Raw genomic sequence first — 19,171 nt, 5'->3', positions numbered from 1 at the left:
CTTGTCTTGTTTTACCCCTTTGTGGGTTTTTTGTTTTGTGTTTATTGTATAATAAAATCTCTGTTCTCCCCGTCATCCCCGTGTCTGCCTGCACTTGGGTTCTCTCCCTGTGATTCATGACAGTGTGCATCCGTTGAAACAGTATATAGGTGAACCTCTGAGATATTGCACAAACAAATCAAGTCTATTTTAAGACTTTTAAAGGGACAGTTCACCCAAAAATGTCAATTTTGTAATCATTTACTCACCCGCAAATTGTTCCGAACCTGTATAAATGTGTTTGTTCTGATGAACACAAAGGACGATATTTGGAAGAATGTTAGAACGTTTTAGTTCTGGGACATCATTGACTATATCACATTAAAAAAATGCATATTTTATTCTGTTAAACACAAAATGGGGTATTTTGAAGAATTTAGAGAAGCAAACTGTCCTGGGGCACCTTTGACGACCATTTTATTATTTCCTGCTATGGTGGTCAATGATGTCCCAGAACTGAAAATTGCCAACTCTCTTCCAAATATCTCTCTCTGTGTTCAGCAGAGCAACGTTATTTATACAGGTTGAGGGTAGGTAAACAATGAGAACATGTTATTTTTTTACTGAACATCTATCACTTTAAGGTTTATTGCATCGCGGCATTAGTATCCTGACAACAAGACTATTAAAAAATAAAAAAAAATTGGGGAGCTATTATAAAAAGCCCAGATCAGAGGGGTTGGTCAAAATCATGTTATTATATATTCAATTATTCCATTTACAGATTCCTTTCATAAAAAGCTTTATCAGAAGCGATTAAAATAAATATTTTTACCTCCTCAAGGCTGTTGCACATACTTTACATTCAGATACATCCGTAGAGACGAGAGAATAAATGTCTTTCCATCTGACAGTCAAGAAACAGATACAGTATGTGGTTGGTATTGAAATGGTATTAATAGAAAAGAAGCTTATAATATTTTAGAATGTAGAATATAATATATTCTGAATATATGTTCTATTACAACGACTAACCAATAACTGTCAAGCTCTATGTTTTATGTCTATAAGAAAATAATTGTGCCTTTCATGCTTTTCATTTGGCCTCTCACTTTGTGCTGTCCAAATAAGCTCTAACCTCTTGAAGGACCAGTGTGTTATTTCTTATATCTATTGACAGAAATGCAATAAAATATAAATAACTATGTGAGGTAAATAAAGACCTTGCATAATGAAGCGTTCTGTTTTTATTACCTTAGAATGAGCTTATTCTATCTACACTGCAGGTCCCCAAATCCAAGAGGTTGTTTCTAGCCCTAAACTTTCTGTAACTACGTTATCTCATTTGGGACAACGGCTGAGTCCAAATACCCCCACTTACCCGTGGTCAAGTCTTGCTTAAAATAGACTTGGCCCAAGTGTTCTAGTGGGTGTGGACTTCCCAAATGAGCTTTTCTTATAGCGTTTTTTTGTATTGCATTAATGCAGCTGTACCCCAAAAAAGAGAAAAAACAATAAATAAAGATATAACCATAAAAAGTAGTAGAATAACTTACACTGGAAAGCTTTCCGCAACATCTTGCGAGACCCAGGCAAAAGGTCTAATGATGGGATACATTTAGCCCTGAATACTGCTCCGAAGCAATATTCTAGATAGTGTGGGTGTAGTGTCCGTTAAGGACACTGCACTTTGGCATTTTTAAGACATGGGACAGACTTACACTCTGGAGTGGCCAAGGAGGGGTCTTTAAAAGAAAGCCTGAACCCCGGCCCGTACCCGAGATTGTTTAACCCGACCCGGCCATTACAGATACATACATAACCGCTAGGGTCTTTGTTAGTTGAAACGACAAGAGCAGATTGGAGCTTTCCAAGCGTGGAGCTTTCCCTGCATCATTTGGAACTGTAATTAGTTTCCCTCGTAAATGTTTTGCTTTATCGCACTCATCTTACCATAACCTGATGTGTTGTGGCAACGAGGACAAGAGTGGGCGCACATGCGCAGAACAGTTTTGTGTGTTTTCTCTCGTGTTTTTGTGGTCGCAACACAGCAAACAAGAGCAGTGACAAGTGAAAGTGACTTGTGCGCATGCTCCTTCTCCCGCTCTCCGTGCGTGCTTTTCCGGAGAATCGTCCAATAAGGGACTAAGAAAGGTTGTTATGTAACAACTTTTCATGTTAGAAAAAAACTTTCCGAACCCTGTGCAAACACTGGGGGAGTGTATCGAGCACAGGAATACTACGTAATACGTCCAACTCGTTTTTTAAACTATAAAAGCGTCTGCTAAATAACTAAATGTAAATGTAATGAATGCGGTCTCGGTGTACGTATATCCATAGTCAAAGCCAGTGCGAATGATTGAAGGCAGGGACCAATTCCCAAATTCATGAATCTGCGTATTGTACCAATGAGGTAAGGGTTAAGAGTCACATTCAAATCATTTAAAGGCATGAAGAAATTATGGTAACAGGAAACAAAACTTTTACATATTTATTTCATAATTGTCAAATGCTGTGGGTCTTTAATTTATGGGAAATATACGTTTATTACAAACTCTTAACCAATTCATAGTTGGTTTATCCTTGTGACAAAGAGCATCTCCAAACCATTTGCTAAAAAGTTTCCACCTTATCCGAGGAAAGTGCCCTATGAAGCTGATAAAAAGCATTATGATTAGTTACATGTGTTGTTGTATACATTATCCTTTATTAACAACTTTAATAACTTCAATAAAGGTTTGTGGAGAGTGATTAAGAGGTGAGAGAGAGAGAGGTGTGGCTCATACTTTGACAACAAAACGCAATACGATCTCACAACACATAAGAGGAATGCTTCTTTCAGAATCTTTCAGACGTTTATTTAAGTTGTTTATACTCTTTTAGTGTATGTTTTCAATGAAGTATATAAATGAACAAAAAACAAATACATAATGCATTATGCTAAATGCTCTGTAATATACAAAATGTGTGAGACTGAATACATTAGACATCACGAGGGACAAACTTAAAACCTTCTGTGTTCGTAATTAATTCACATACTTTACTTCTCTGTCTACATTATAGTAGTGGTTTACTGTAACTGTGAATGAAACAGACATTGCAAACCTCATCCTTTCGGTCTCGGAGTTCAGATATGTTATAGATATGTTATAAACTAGAGTAGCTAGATTTGGCATTTATTCAGTGAATGTCATCTGTAAGAATGCAAGTACGGAATGCACAAAAAGTGCATATTGCTAATAAACTGATATCTCTAAAACACTCAAGCAGTTTTAAAAGTAAACTGTAACACAAATGCATATTGTTCAAATGCACATTCATTGTTAGATGAAAGCTCTTATGTCTTACAAGAGAGGACTCTCATATCAAAGACTAAAGCCTTTTAAATGCCCACTATAACATCTTTGGATGCCAAAATATGCTCCACTGCAATATCAAAATAAATACACTGTGCCTCTATAAGAGCCCAAAGCTTAGACGGTCCTTTTTTCCAGCCGTCTTTCCGAAAATGATGTCGGCTGAGCGGTGTAAAGGCCTTTAGTATCTTCCCCGTTCAAATGTCCGCTTTTATTTTTTCCAGGGAGTTTTCCATTTTTGACAGAGTCTTTTTGATGCGTAATGCTGTGAGTCTGGCTGATGGGCTCTGGTACCAACACTCCTTCATAAGTTTAGAAATTGATGTGAGGGTCTGAAAGATAAAAACGAAATCTCAACCAGTCAAGAATGAGCCAATAGACATTGGAGCCGAGCTGACTGCACTGATGATATACTGTACATACTTTGCAACAGAGAAAGTGTTTTTTCAGTAGGCCTAAGTATAACATATCTAGACAGTAGATTTCCGTGGGCTTTGAGGCTATTTACACAAAAGTGCCCTAGAGACATCTGGAGCAATTCAAAGCAAAATATCTAAGTCAAGGTGAAAAATAACTTGTTGTAAAGGCATGTTTGGGATACACAACACAAAGCAGTTTTAAAATGGTTTTCGGTCTTACTCATTCCAGTGGAATCTTCATTATGTATGTAACAATTCACTGCGAGCCGGTTAAAAATCGATAAATGTAAAATATGTTAGATTTTAGTTTAGGGTCAAATTCTCATTATTAACTACAAGTCTTGCCTCAAACTAATAAACTGCTTAAAAGGGAGTTGTGAGGTGTAGGTATCAGGAAGGATTAAGTTATGTAGAATAAGGCTTTAATATGTGCTTTATAAGCACTAATACTGAGCCTATTCCTTAGTAATAAACATGCTAATAGGCAACTAGTAAAAAGTGAGAATCGGACCTAAGTGTTACCTAAAATGTATTTGCACTGACACTCTGGTCATCCCATAACCCTATATATGCATTAAAAATGTTGCATACTTTTACATGTAATATGGTATAGTCAATATAGCTAAATAGTTCTGGACAAGTGTGTGAACTAATACTTACAGGATCTGAGAACCATCTGTTTGGGATGTTGGGTCTCTGTTGGTCTATGCAAATCACCTTTTTCATATCTTCAAAGCTGGGGTCGCTCGGCACCACGTCATGGAATGGTGGCTTATATTCTTCTACAATACCTGCAGGCCAAAAAAACAACTTTTAGAAACATTCCCAGAAAAGGTGATTAGCCGTAATCATCAATACGAGGATTACACAGGTCATCAGAGGAAATGTTAGCTTCATCCAGACTGCTAGCAGCACTGTCTATATAAAGTGCCTCTTACACTGCATGGAGCAATTGGGGTCCATTTCAGATGAGACATATGGGGGAATCAGCCAGCTCCCATTACATGACTGTAATGAGCACTTTTAAATAATGGGGCAAAGTGAAACATATACAAACTCACACTAACAAAGTATGCAACTATCTACGCATTTTATATTTTTTGCTTGTTACTTTTAAGCTCACGCATACAGGAGAAAACTCCAAGCGATTCTTGACCCTTACAAGCTCACTGCCCAATTCCAGGGTATGGCTATACTATTGCCAGGGCTGTACAGTGTGACACAAATTGATCTGTGCTAAGAATAAATAGAAAAGTGTAGCATGCGTGCGGCAGAGCCGCTTGTTTGTGTGAAATGCGTTTGTCGTTGTGCTTGCCCGTATGTGGGGTCAACTAATGGCGCACCACTATTTCATTTTGTTTTCGCAATTAAAACTTGTTTTCCGGCTGCTTCGAGTCCTATGATCTGCGCACTGTGGGAAAACAAAGAAGGATTAACGAAAGCGCAATTCTACTATTTAAATAGGTCCTCTGCTTGTTCTGCGTGGCTTTGAGTGAATAAGTTATACTTTTTATCTTTTTTGGGGGAGTACGGCAAAGGTGTAGGGTGACCCTCTCCATATCGAGTCTTTTTGTCTGAGAATAATGTAAAAAGTACTCCGTTTTCAATAACGAAAGCTAAAGTAAGGAAGCTAGACCTCATCGTTATAATATCAATGTAAATTTTCCTCAATGGTCAACGTCAAAAGTATGCTTCTTGCTCAATACAATACATGTTGCATGTGAAATAACAAAATACATGTATTAAACATCTTACCTTTTGAGATTTAAGAAAAAAAAATCTTAATTTTAAGATGATATTTACGACATCTTTTGTTTCAAAACCTTTGCTTCTTAAAAGATCAATCTTGAGAACACGAAAACTTTTTTTTTTCGGGAACACATAACATTCCTAACTTTTTTCTTAAATTATAATTGCAATACATAATAATGTACTTGCATTTGTTCAAATAAATTGTTCAAGTAATTGCATTCTTGCAGATGACATTCACTGAAAAATGCCAAATCTAGCTACTCTAGTTTATAAATAATAAATGGCAGCTAAGAAGAATTTTCTTCTTACAAATGTTTTGTGAATTTGGACACTGGTCATCTCGACACGTAATAGTTAAATTCTCAAAAAGCCACTTAGAGGTCATGTCAGTGCCACAATCAAGTTGCATGCTTTCTGAACAAAGAAATTGATTATTACAATATAAGAGGTAATCATCTGGCTTGTATGGCAAGCTGAATTAGCTTTTAATCATATACAGGATATGAATTTTGGATATCAACAATTACATTTTTACCAGTAAAATTTCTACTATTAACAATTGCTATTTCTGATAACTTAAAGTTGAATTGCACACAAGGGTGTCAACGTGTATCAAGTGCAAAGACATTAAAAACCTGAATGTACCATTGCTAACTGTTCTTCTAGAAATCTCCCACAGCACAAGTCCAAAGGCCCAGATATCAACTCGTTTGTAAGACTCAAAGCAATCCATCTGAATGGAGTCGTCAAGAACCTCAGGGGCCATGTAGCGCTTGGTCCCAACTTTAGGGTTGTTGCCCACGTCCAGCTCATTTGTATCTTGAAAATGCATCACAGCCAGACCTGAAGAAGACAAACATGTTGGCGCATTTATCAGTATAACAGGATGTACCAGAAGCTCTTAAAAAAACACCTTCACACAACACGCATTAACCATCCGAGGGCTGGTCTCGCTTTTTTTAACTGCAGGTAGCTTTTAGTTTAGTTAGTTAAGTTGTTTATAAGCTTAAAGCCACTAATGGTCTGTGCCAAACGCTTTGGTGGTGTAATGGCGAACAAACGGTCAAGTTGATGGAATCGGTAGAGGCTTGGCATAAAGATGAATTAAGAGTGCTCCTGAGCTCCTCCTCTACTGTATCTTGCCCTCTTATAGACAATACATTAATCCACCTACCAGTCACCTCAGTAGTTTAAAAAACCTTTTTGACATCATATCAAGAAAAGAAACTACACTTAAAATGTTCGCAATGGAAGTAAAAAGAGACGCCATTTAGGTTTATGGTGCTCTATAAAAAAACACCTCTCATGTTCCTGTCTATAAAAGAGTTCTCAGATAAGTGTTAGACGAAAAGCTAGCTAATGGGTTTTTGGTTAAGGTTTTAGGGGACGATTTCTCCTAATAAGAGCTTAATGTTGAGGAAATGTGCCCAGGAGCTTTAGAGTGAGTCAGAGTGGATTTAATAAAGAAACAAATTAAAGTGTCTGTCCTCCATGGGCAAACAACATGCATTTGAGTGGAAGTGGCAACATGTTCCAATGGTAAATATTTTGTGGGAAAAACAAGTGACCGGGGCAACTAGCTATTAAAAAAAAAGAACAAAATATGTTTACACATTTTGGCTCGATCTATTCATTTTCCTCTCAGGCGGAACCACAATACAGCTTCGCATAGATAATTTAAAATGAAAATGTTTAGGTTCAAAAATAATGTGAACTTTATAATGTTTGTGGAAAAGAAAAATGCTTGACACTACGGTCTATCTGAAACCTTGTATCTCCATATTTCCATATTTTCTTTTTTGCCATAAATCTTTTTTATAAGTCACAGTTTATGTTTGTCACTGGGTTTTGTAAATATATAACAAATAAAAAGTGATTTTCAGATACTTTGGACATGCAAGCGTTTCGGAAGGACAGCGATGTTATGTGGTTTGTTCCTATAATGTTTCTCACACATTTTACATTATGTTCATTTTAGGTAACTGCATGTCTCAGAAAGTCTTTTCACAGTTTAAAAAGATAAATTCAGTTCAGAAGATTAAAATAAACAACTGTAATTTGTAAAGTAATTAGTCTTGTAACAAATAACATAATTTTTAGGGATGACAACAAAATTGTTTTTAACTGTGATACCAGACCATTTGTATTGAAAATGCTATGACGTTATTGTATAAAGAAGGCTTGTCAAGAAAGAATAATATTTTGTGTACATAAACTTTTATTATTTTATTTTAAACTACATTATATGTACTGTTTATTTTGCATTTATAAAAAAAAACATACATGTATGTGTATATATATATATATATATATAAAAATATATTCAAATATATTAGATGTATTTATATTTCATTAATATTTTTACCCTAATGGAGATTATTAACATTACTCATCATTATTTTTAATTAATTAATTTAGTAATATATTTCATATATGGCTTATGGTAATAAAAGTTTCAATTTGACTGCCATATCAATCAGTCGTGTGTACAATCTTACCGAGGTCAGCAATACAACACTGCCCGTTCTTGTATACCAAGATGTTCTTGCTTTTCAGGTCTCTGTGGGCAATGGCTGGTTTACCCTGAGTGCCAAAGATCTCCACATGCAGATGGGAAAGGCCACTGGCAATGGACAGTGCCATCCGCAGGCAAGCAGGAGCATCAAGCGTGCTGATTTGCAGGTAATCATAGAGCGAGCCCATCTCATGATAGTGTGTGATCAGCCATAACTGTGTGCTGGAATTACGTGATGTCATATCTGAAGCAATGAAACCTGAGGGAAGAAAACCTAACAGTTATTTTTTGTTCTAGCGTACTTGAGCAAGGGTTTTCAAACTGGGCTTAAAGGACTTTTTCACCGGCAAATAACAATTTCTTAATGTTTCACCCTCAAGGCATCCCAACTGAATATGGTTTTCTTCATGATAGATAAAGCAGTTGAAGTTTTAATACCACCACGTATCATTTTGCATCCAAGCTGTAGAAGGGGAGTGAATGGGCATCCACTTATTGAAGATCCTAAAAGTGCATCCGTCGATTAAAGAACCTCAGTCTTGTTTTGCCAACAAATGGCGGAGGCGTGTTATAAGTTCCGATGCCGAACGTTTTTCGTTTTGGTAGAATAGGATACCATCATCTCTGCGCGGGAGCTTTCGTCACAGTCTTAAAACAAAGCCTCAGGTTCGCGTGCAGCCGTGGGATAACGGAAGCATCAACGTTAATAGCGCTGTCAATGCGGATATTTCTCTTAGACCACACAGCCGTGTCGAGCAGTTCTTTGATCGATGGAGGCACTTTTTGGAGCTTCAAAAAGTCGAAACACATTCACTCCCCTTCTACCGCTTGGAAGTAAAAGGATACATGGTCAACTTTGACTTTGCATTATTCTTCAAGAAAACCATATTCAATCAGGATGCCTTGAGGGTGAGTAAAGTGTAGGGAAATTGCCGTTTATAGGGACCCTTAAGGATCCCCCAATAAGCCACTAGAGGGTTTGCTTTGTTTTTACAGTGCATTAGAGGACAAAAGTATTGCAATATTGTTCTGTGAAGCTGATTAAAATAATGCAACATTAATAAAACTGACTTGAAAGTTGCCTTTCGTAATTAAAATGTGACTTTGTTTAAAGAAAATTCTGCTGGATTCTGATTGATTTTAGTCATTAACGTTACTGCCACATGAAAAGGTTAAAATTGAACTGTGATGTGTTTTGTTTGTGTAATTGTTAATTTACCGAGAATGTTCTCATGTCGCAGCAGCACAGTGTTGTAGATTTCTGTCTCTCTAAACCAGGATTTCTCATCTCGCGATGAGAAGATTTTTACAGCCACGCTCTCCCCCTGCCACTGACCCCTCCATACCTCTCCATACCGGCCCTTACCTAACACAAAAGAGCACTTTAGATGAGCACAGACAAAAAACAGGAGCCACTGGCCAACAGAACAAACTCTTTAAAGTGGAAATATTACAACACATACCCACACACTCGTTTAGGGTAATCTGTCTAGCTACTGTCCTCTGCACCAGAAACGGCAGTCCGGAGCCACTTCCGGATGTACACGAATGGTCCAATAGATCCTGGCAGACAAACAAAAAAGAAAACGAGACTAGAGCCCTTTAGTATACTCGAATATGCCGAAGAGGACAGGACTAAGCAGCCTGACACATCCTCAACCCTTACCACAACATCCCAAAAAAAGATGGGGAATTTACAGTCTCAAACCACAAGACTTAAATAACCATATGTCGGCTTGATGGAGAGACAGATTTCAGGAGCAGAAACGCTAAACACAGGAAATTTTAGACACTGTTCTTACACACTAACCAAAACTTGGGCCGGATATAAAGCAAGGTGTCCCTTTACACCTAAATCAACACATTAAGCATGTTTTACTTGCTCTTAAAATCTGCGTCTCTCTCTGCACCCTCTCGGAGTTTTAATTATTCTCGGGCAAACATTTGACCGCTTAACATTTGCTTTGGTTGCCAAGAACTCTGCAAACAGCTTGACAAAGATCCAAAAACATCAAATGAAGGGTGAGCTCAGCAAACACATGCCACAATGCTCATGGATTCACTAGAACACTCAAGTGTTTCAGATGTAGCAATGTGAAGTCATCGTATAGAGGCGTGCAGAGATATTCCAAACAAACTGTGTGCATTTTAAAATCCATAAAATAGAAAGCAAGACATCGTGTTATTAATCCGTTATGAACAACATAACACGCAACTTTAAGAGCTTAAAGCTATAGCTTACCTAAAAATAAGAATTATGTCATCCTATACTCACCCTTAAGTTGTTTCAAAGGTAAGTTGTATTAAGTTGTATTCATTTCTTTAGAAATATTGCTTAGACGGTTTCATGGCGTATTATTTTTTATATTTATTAAACACTCTGTATGGTTAACAACAATAGCTTATTGATATGATGAACAGCTGATCGCAGAAAAAAGGCCAACATGCAAATCTTATTATCTGAAAGAGATAAAAGATCAAATACCTCGTGAAATCGGTTTTCTTTGATCTAAAATTCCATTTCATTTTTTCCCAAATAATTTTTTTCATTTTTGGGCATTCCGTGTTTTCCGTATTTAACTATACTGTACTAATATATTTGCCGACACAAAACATACTTTAGTATACACTTATAAACTATAGTAGTTAGAAACCTTGAATCCTTTATGTACAACTATACAGTAATGGAGTGTGTAAGTTTGTCTTACCGCAAGTGTGTTCTCTCCCACATTAGACGCAATGAGACCATCTATGGTGCCATATTCTGCATCATGCGCTGTCAGACGCTCCATCTGGTGATGGTGGATATGACGGAAGACCAGGATGGCCACGGCAGACAGGAATATTAAAACAACAACTGGAGCCACAACCACAATCACCAAAGTTGTCATACTGTACTTGGGGCCCTCCAACACTTAGAGAGAGAAACAAAGAGAGAGCATGGCACCAGACAATTTGACTCATGGATCATGTCATTTCCAGCATATTGTATTATTATTATTATTATGTCAAAAAGGACTCAGATTCATGACAGTACCACAAGGGTCACAAGGGTCAAATGATGATAGTAGTTACATGTGTTAAATACCACACTGACGCTTTACTTTTTAGTTCTTTCTGTTTCAAACAAATTGACAAGCGGAAAATAATATTCACTTTGAGATTGGTTTCAATGTAAGCAGCCATGTGGTTTGTGCTTGTGTTGTATGTCAGTGTTACCTCGTACAGGAAGTGCCACAGTAAGGTTCATGTTGCACAGATGAGCCTGACAGCACTCCACGATCTGGTCAGGTGATGGTGGAGTTTTGCAAGTCATTCTGCCCTGCTCATAGACCTTGAAACAGCCCTTCTGAGAGACAGGTGTCCCATCACTTAGAGTCAGAGAGGAAAAACACTGCTGTCCCATACAGCGACCCCCTGTGACACATGAGCGGCCCTCACACACGCACTCATACTCCGTAGGGACCATCTTTAACTCCTCATCTGGGAAAGAGAAAAACAAATGTGTCTGGGTCATTTTACCATCTGGTACTAGTTATGTTAAGTATGATTACATGATTTCGAAAGCATTTAATAACGAACCTAGTTTTATTGACACGAAAAGGTAAATGATGCCATTTTGTCTTTGGAATTGTATTGTTTTTACATATTGAAAGTTAAAAGAAGGAAAGGACTGAACAATGTTCCCAAAGACAGGGGCGTTTTTAAGTCTGACCTTTAGCAAGGGCCTCTACAGTGATGTTGGCATTACACAGGTGTCCCGTACAGCAGCTGATCACACTGTCGGCAGGTGCGTCGCAGGTGGTCTTATTAAAACAGCCCTTTTGAGAGTTCAGAGCGCTCGCTCTCGTCCTCAGAGAGGCGAAGCACTGCTCACCCCAACACGTCCCGCTTACACACCCCTCACACACACACTGGTGCACAGATGGACGGGAGACTACAGCCATGTCTAAAGAAAAACAAATCATGATATGATATGGTTACATCGAAATATAACACAGATTCTGGTCTTAACGTGAAGCTGCTTATTATAGCAGACGGGTTAAAGGGATAGTTCACAAGAGACTGAAAATTCTGTCATGGATTACTCACCCTCCAGTCATTACACAACCGTCAAACCTTTGTTCATGTTTGGAACACAAATGAACATTTATGAGGTGTATAACTCCTTACAATAGTCCATGCGCGTCCGAGAGCAAGCGATGCACGCATATCCCCAATGACTCGATCTTAAACGAAGAACTTTTTCATAACATCTTATAACTAACTAAAACCAAGCTTATTTGAAAAACGAACACTTGAACGTACAGCAGCGTGATAATAACATACGAGCGTGGTCATTTTGACAGAATTGTAGGTTGAACCACGTGGATCTATGGGGGGGGGTCAGAAAGCTCTTAGATTTCATCAAAACTATCTAAATAAATGTTCCAAAGATGAACAAAGGTCTTATGGTTATGGAACGACTCAAGGGTAAATGACAGAATAAAATTAAATATCATGGTTTTTTATGTTATTATGTTTTACTGTAGATCAAAACAAACCAACTGCAATTTGATTGATATTAATTGTAATACACACAATAAAAACATGATTTTAATTAGAGTTATCTCATTTTGGCACCAAAATCTTCATATACATACACACACAATGTGCTTTAGCAGGCCATACATTAAAGTCAAAGACTGAAGAACCGTAGAATATAAATTTTGATCTCCAAAAAAATATATTATCTGTTATTTAAAATTTCCTACAATTATTAAATGTCACAAAGCAAAACGTTAATAATTACAATTATTGTCATTTCACAAAATACAAAAAATCTTGGTGCGAGACATCAATTATAGCCTGTGAGTCACCTGTGCTTGACATCTCCATGGAAACATTCTTATTACACAATGTTCCCTGGCAACACTGCACCGTGTCCGTAGAAAGCAAAGAGAGGGAGGTTCCACAGCGTATCGCCGGTTCCTCACTACCCACAATGCACCCCTTCTCCTGAAAAGCAGTTCCGTTTCGGACAGAAAACGAAGAGAAACACTGCTGGCCAAAACAGCGCTGCGCATTACCACATGACACCCCGTCACATACACATTCCACATCCCCAATGGTGCCTCTATCTGCACAACAAAGAGACATTGATATTTAAATACATGAGACTGGCCAAAACAAAAACAGATACAACCAAATATCGACAATATAAAGAATTGAATTGCTTTAACTGCTGATGTAATATCATTGAAGCCACTGTGCTGCCATATTGGTCTCCTTGGTCTTGACCATACACTTAAATAATGTTTGCATTATAAATTTAGAACTGCTAAAAAGTCTACAAATCATAACAAATAGTGGAATTTATCAGAATAAGCATTTTAGTAGAGTTTAGTTCGGCATGGCTAAACAGAAAGCTAAAAACTTTTTAGCTTTCTTTTGTATTGAATTCTTTATTGAATGTAGCAACGGTTTGGACTTCCAAAGATGGGGTGTCTCAGGACGTGCACAGCATCTCTCCACTTATACAGTATATATATATATAAATATATATTTTGAAGACCTGCACACAACTCTTACCTTTTATACGGTCAACAGGTGAAGACAATGCCATCCCCAGCAGCAAAATCATCACACCACTCAACATTATAGACCTGATGAAAAACAGAAAAGACTTCATAATCAACATCATTGTCTTCTATCAGAAAGTATATTATTTTACCACCATAATACATCATATGATCACTCATCTTATACACATCTTCTCAAACCATTGTATTCTTCCTGCTCAGACCCTTTCCATCAAGCACATACTAATAATAGACACTCACGGGCAGATAAAATGCCTTGATGGTAATATTATCTATACTGGTAACAGCTCCATTGAGATCACCACAGTCCCAACAGAAAACATTTAACTCATTCTATAGCACAAGGGAGCACCCATAAAGAAAAGAGGGGTGAAAGATGGAGCAGTGGGGTAAACTAAAAAATGCATATATGATGTACCAAGCATCAAGAGGGTCACAAATATTATGACGAGGTACCACCCCCAAAAATATTTAATATTACATGCTAGCTACACATCACGATAAACATACTGTTACCTCACAAGCAGGTGAGTCTGATCATTGACAAAACTTCTTGAGAAAAATAAGAATATGTTTTTAAGAGAATATACATTCGTACGAACGTCCTATAATTTATCTTAGGAAAAGTTGAGGATCCGCCCCCAGTTGCGTTCAGAGAACACGCACAACACCGTTAAAACATCTCCTCTTGTCAAACTTCCCCTTCTTATAAAGTGACAGAGTGATAGTCAGTTAACATGCAAGCCAAAGAGAGAGAGAGAGAGGCAGACAGACAGATGTGTTCTCCAGAACCCTTTCTGCCCTTAATGATGGCTCTGAAACCTGATTGCCCCCAGAGGTCTGCCAAGCAGCTTTTTCTCTCTCTCTCCTAACTCCATTCCGCTCTTCTTTCTACTATCCTCCTCTCGTATTGTTATTCGCCGCCAGCTGTTTCTGACAGCTAAATTACAACGCATGGAAAATGATTGCTTCTCCCTCCTTTCTACTTTCAGACCTGTGTGGACAAATGACACATTATAACCTGCTGTGAGAGACCAGCTGCAGACAGAAAAAAGGCTAGATGTGGACACTGTGGATGAACGCTGTCTTAAAAAAAGGAATAATTCACCAAAACAATATACAACATTTTATACACATTCTCTCTGTGTAGAATCTGTGCGAAGCTAATGTAAGAGCCAATGTATTTCAACAAAACAAAGCAATGTTGTTTTTACACATGGTCTAGTCTAAGTGATCACGTACAAAATAAAATACTTCGGTCTTAGGTAATGTAAGCTAACAAGAGTTGATGTGTGATCGATCTCCATTCCATCCTTCATGACAACACTGAACCTTGGCTTTACCGACTGCTGAAATGAATGGAATAGCTCATCCAAAAATGGATATTGTCACCTGTATACATTTCTTTGTTGTGTTGAACCAAATTATATTTTAATGAAAGCTTGTAACTAAGCCGTTTTTGAGTAACTGTTGACTGCCATAGTAGTGTTTTGTCCTACTATGGGAGTCAACGGTGACCCAAAATGGCTTCGTTATAACGGCAGTTTCCAAACTAACTCAAACACATCCAGCAACAACCACAATCCCATCTGGCATACACATACAGTAGAACGTTTTCTTTAATATGTGCAAACATCATGCGAAAAAAGCTAAGCTGGCAAGTCAAAAATGGCCACGATGAAACTTTTTGTCCCTGAAAGCCAGCAGACGAACCAAAGCAAAAACTAGTAGTTTGTAAAAAACACTATATTGTTCAGGCCTGCATAAAATGACACAAGAAAGGCACACTGTGCATATATATGTACATGCTAAAAACGCACATGTTAATACAGCTTTCCACATTCTAAACGCAAAACGATTTTGCGCCTGCTGTAATAAGCAACTGCTTAATGTACTTTAATGTTACCTCTGCTGTGGGCTGGCATTACCGATCTCCAGTGGACAGCAATGATCCCAGTATGTTGATTCCAAACACTCCCATCAATTCACACCACACAACTCTATGAAAGAGCCGCATTCCAGTCACCATACCCGTCTGAACACATCCCCCACACACATATGCGTTTTTATTTACATAGCACAACCACTGATTCAAAGCAGGTTTACAAAAGACAAATGTGTAATCCGTTTTAACCAGTGCAATGGTTTAGATTCGCCATTATATTATTAAGAAATTACATTAAAAGATTCTAGGGTCTGGGAAAACAAAAGGCTTGTTCGACCCCATCCGGCACCACACAGACCGACTGCAGAAATATCATATAAAGAAAAGCTTAACAGGCTAATGTAAAATACATGGCACACCAGATTAAAATTAATATAATCAGTCTCGTCATCATTTAAAGTGCAATAAATGGTCAAACATTTCTTTGTCCTACATTTGATTTTTACATATTTGAGGCACAAAGTTGACGGTCTCAAGTTCGGTTAACCAAATCACAACTTTTCACCTATGACATTTAATAAAGCATCTAATGGAGTACACAGAAAAAAAAATGTCGACCCTTTATTTCTAAAAGTAGAGGAGCTTTTGTCAGTGAAAAACTGGTGTGACACCATATCCTGTTTTTCAATTGAGCTATTTCCCAGACAACATTATTCATCTGAAGAAACGCTCAACCCATTCACTGCATTTTAAATAATAACAACGATAATTATATATTCAGCGTCATGTCAGCAAACCACATACTGCTTCTTCCCACATGTGTTTTCCCACGATTTCACTTTAAAGCAAGTTAGAAATAAATCCATCGTTTAACTATTGCCTCGTTGGCTCTGTTCCAAATACTCGTAGGTTACCTGCCGATTTGCATCTTATGGTGGTTATGGCTGTTAAATACGCAGCGCGTTTTAATGTGATTTTAGCTGTATGATACAAATGTAACATCTAATTCCATGCAGTGTCCATCGCAACTTCCTTGCTGTAGCGCCCCGACAAGCAGTGTGACGTCACATTCCTACTCTCTACATGTTATGTCTGTAAGCAACTGTAAGTAAACTAAAGAAGAAAAACTTGAGTGATTAGTAAACATGTTGGACAAACCCGCCGGGCTTGGTGAGTTGTGCCAGCTTCCATCCATCCACAACACATGTGTTGGTAATACTAAATTGTTTAGAAATATACGATACAATATAAACCACTACAGGATTCTAACTTATAACAGCTGCAAAGACGTGACTATAAGGTTCAAGATGAATTTAAAGTAATACCAGTGCGAAAATACATTAAGTCTTATGATCAATTTCTAATATAATCAAATGAACATCGGAATTGTTTGATATATTCCTAATAGATGAAATGCACTGAGCACCTTGATCGCTGTGCATTGATTTGTGTACCTAACAGTTTTACTGTAGCGCTGTTTCGCTGAGAAAGTAATGGGCATAGAGTGATCAGTCTGGCGGTTTTAATGTGCTGTCTGTCTGCGCTTTGTCATGCTGAGAGCTCGTAAACCGATGGCTCCAGCAGAGGTGCGAGTCAAACCTTTAAGTCCTTCTGCATCACAAAAGACAAAACAATGCATCAACCGGGGCGCAATTTTGCGCCAACGAGTCACCGACCCGACCGCTGTAAACCTTCCCCCAAAGAAAGCATCCTGAAATGACATAACCTGTTCTTTTACCAACAATTAAACATTTGGTAAAGCAGTTTATTTCAGATTTGACGCGTCTCCTGGTGGGCATCAAGCATTAAAATACGCGTATGGAAAAGCCACATGTACAAAGCGCGGAAAGTAAATCAAGATCTTAACAAAAGCCCCGCATCTGACCCAAAGCCTACGCACGATATCTTAAACGCAACGCCGAGTTCTTACCTTCACAACGTGCTCCGGACAGCTGGAAGATTTAACGCATAAGTCTCTGACCTCACTGCCGTCCAGGTCCGATCAGCAAACATTCTCCTTTCACATCCATAAACTACATCAACTTCTCGTGGATTGCGCTTACCATTGAACCAGACTCGCAATGGGTCCTTCCGGTTTTCCTGCATTTTGCGAGAGTCGTGTGTTTGGGACAGGCCTGTAGTAGGAGGAGCGCTCTCTTTCTCTCAAACGCGCACATTGTCGCATCATCTCCTCTGTGCGCGTTCCCACGGCAGCATAGCGACTTCGAGACTAGTGCGTTGCTATTATAAACTTTTAGTGCGGAACAATAAGGGGTTATAGGGGTTACGTTTCCAAATAACGAAATATGTAACGAGATCTCAAATAAAAAGTAATACATTTTTGAATTAATTTAATAAAGATATGCTAAATATATGTAGATGTTCATTCACAAAACTTATAATCTACATCAAACAATTTGTAATGGTGCAAACATTTTGTTTTTACTGCTTTTGTACAGCGTTGTGGACGGACACTGGAAAACAGGTAAACAAATGTTAGCTTAAAGGCAGTGTAGGCAATCCTGTCCAGACACTGGTTGGAAGTCTGTTAACATCCTGGTAGCATTCAATAAGTAAAGCGAAACATTGGTATTTTTATAATTATATATCGTCTGTGGAATGCGTGGGGTCAAACAATGTTGGACCAATTATTGCCCTCGGTACATTTTGCATCCCACTGCGCACCCTGTTCACGCAGATACCACGCGTCATCAGCGTGCTCATGTGCGATGTATTTATTTTATTTTTTTATTAACATATTGTAGAACAATGACAAAAAAGGCATTCATAGTTTACATAGAAATACTACACCACAATATTCATATCTTTCCCGTCAGTAAGTACAATGAAGAGAGTGTAAAAAAATAAACAAACGATAAAATAAATAAAGTAGGACGTTATTCGAATTTCAAATTAGACTTTTCACTGTCTAAATATACTCTGAATTCCTCTTTGAAAGCCAATAACCGTGGAGGACAATAGGCCCTTTTCACATGACGTCACGCATCTTCCGTTCTGACGCAAAGCGGTGTATCATTACTTCCATTACTACGTTTACCAAGTCCCTTACACAGCTGCCACAAATACGGCGAGATGACAAGTCGCTTACGACGAGACCAAAAGTTAGATAAAGGATACAAATCCTTCCATGAAGGTCTACTTATGAAGGTAAGTGTTTTGTTTTATTTTTGCGTTGGAGAAGGTATAAGTACTCAAGAACGTTACGAAATATTAACATCCAGGATACTAAACACAAATATAATCTCACCGATGTCTTGACCACTTGTATTTTCAGTCGCTGTTGTTTAATTCTAGTGCGAGGGGAAAACGGAAGTTGTACTGCACTGCTTTCCGAAAAAGGCTGACGTCATTGTGAAAAGGGGCTATGGCGGACATAGAGCAAGTACCTGGAGATGTCAGTTATTGAAATTGTGTAATATGTAATTCACTTTGTACGGTAATGTTTTCCCAATGGTGAATGTGACATTACTTCACTGGAAACGATCCAACAGCTTCTGGTCCAACAGCTTCTGGTCTGCGTGGCTTTGGATGATGATGCGAGATATAATTGTCATATAATTGCACTGCTTGCAGGTTAACGTTAGCTTATTCCAAATTCCGAATGATATATTCTGCCTTTAAGTGACAGGACTGTTCTCAACACATTCTGTGTGACTTTGATT

The 19,171-nt window shown here is 38.0% G+C and overlaps 1 protein-coding gene across 3 annotated transcripts; it reads right to left on the bottom strand.

The window, feature by feature from the left end:
- Positions 1-2,456: 2,456 nt before the first annotated feature.
- Positions 2,457-17,736, bottom strand: LOC306898254 (activin receptor type-1-like). 3 transcript variants are annotated; one of them, XM_079463577.1, is made up of 12 exons: positions 17,552-17,736; positions 13,593-13,666; positions 12,881-13,141; positions 11,737-11,970; positions 11,241-11,504; positions 10,730-10,935; positions 9,485-9,584; positions 9,241-9,387; positions 8,005-8,280; positions 6,152-6,349; positions 4,415-4,545; positions 2,457-3,667 (listed from the first exon to the last, which is right to left on the bottom strand). In XM_079463577.1, the coding sequence occupies exons 1-12, from the start codon at positions 17,674-17,676 to the stop codon at positions 3,533-3,535; spliced, it is 2,151 nt and encodes a 716-aa protein (XP_079319703.1). In that variant the 5' UTR covers positions 17,677-17,736; the 3' UTR covers positions 2,457-3,532. The 3 variants fall into 3 exon arrangements, with proteins under 3 accessions (XP_079319703.1, XP_079319704.1, XP_079319705.1); XM_079463578.1 differs by having other exon boundaries at positions 17,419-17,683; XM_079463579.1 differs by lacking the exon at positions 17,552-17,736 and adding an exon at positions 15,510-15,583.
- Between the last annotated feature and the right edge of the window lie 1,435 nt (positions 17,737-19,171).

The sequence above is a fragment of the Barbatula barbatula genome (genome assembly GCF_947034865.1).
Source record: "Barbatula barbatula genome assembly, chromosome: 9".
Taxonomy (NCBI): Eukaryota; Metazoa; Chordata; class Actinopteri; order Cypriniformes; family Nemacheilidae; genus Barbatula; species Barbatula barbatula.
The sequence above is the reverse complement of the archived record's forward strand: the minus strand, read 5'-3'. Positions and strand labels throughout refer to the sequence as shown.

Bases quoted from the DNA above. Each gene is read 5' to 3' on its own strand.
- LOC306898254 (XM_079463577.1), bottom strand. From the start codon at position 17,676: ATGATGCGACAATGTGCGCGTTTGAGAGAAAGAGAGCGCTCCTCCTAC. The intron at 8,281-9,240 runs GTAAATTAACAA...TTCTTCCCTCAG, and splicing joins GCGACATGAGAACATTCTCG to GTTTCATTGCTTCAGATATG. The intron at 6,350-8,004 runs GTAAGATTGTAC...TGTCTTCTTCAG, and splicing joins GTGTTGTATTGCTGACCTCG to GTCTGGCTGTGATGCATTTT.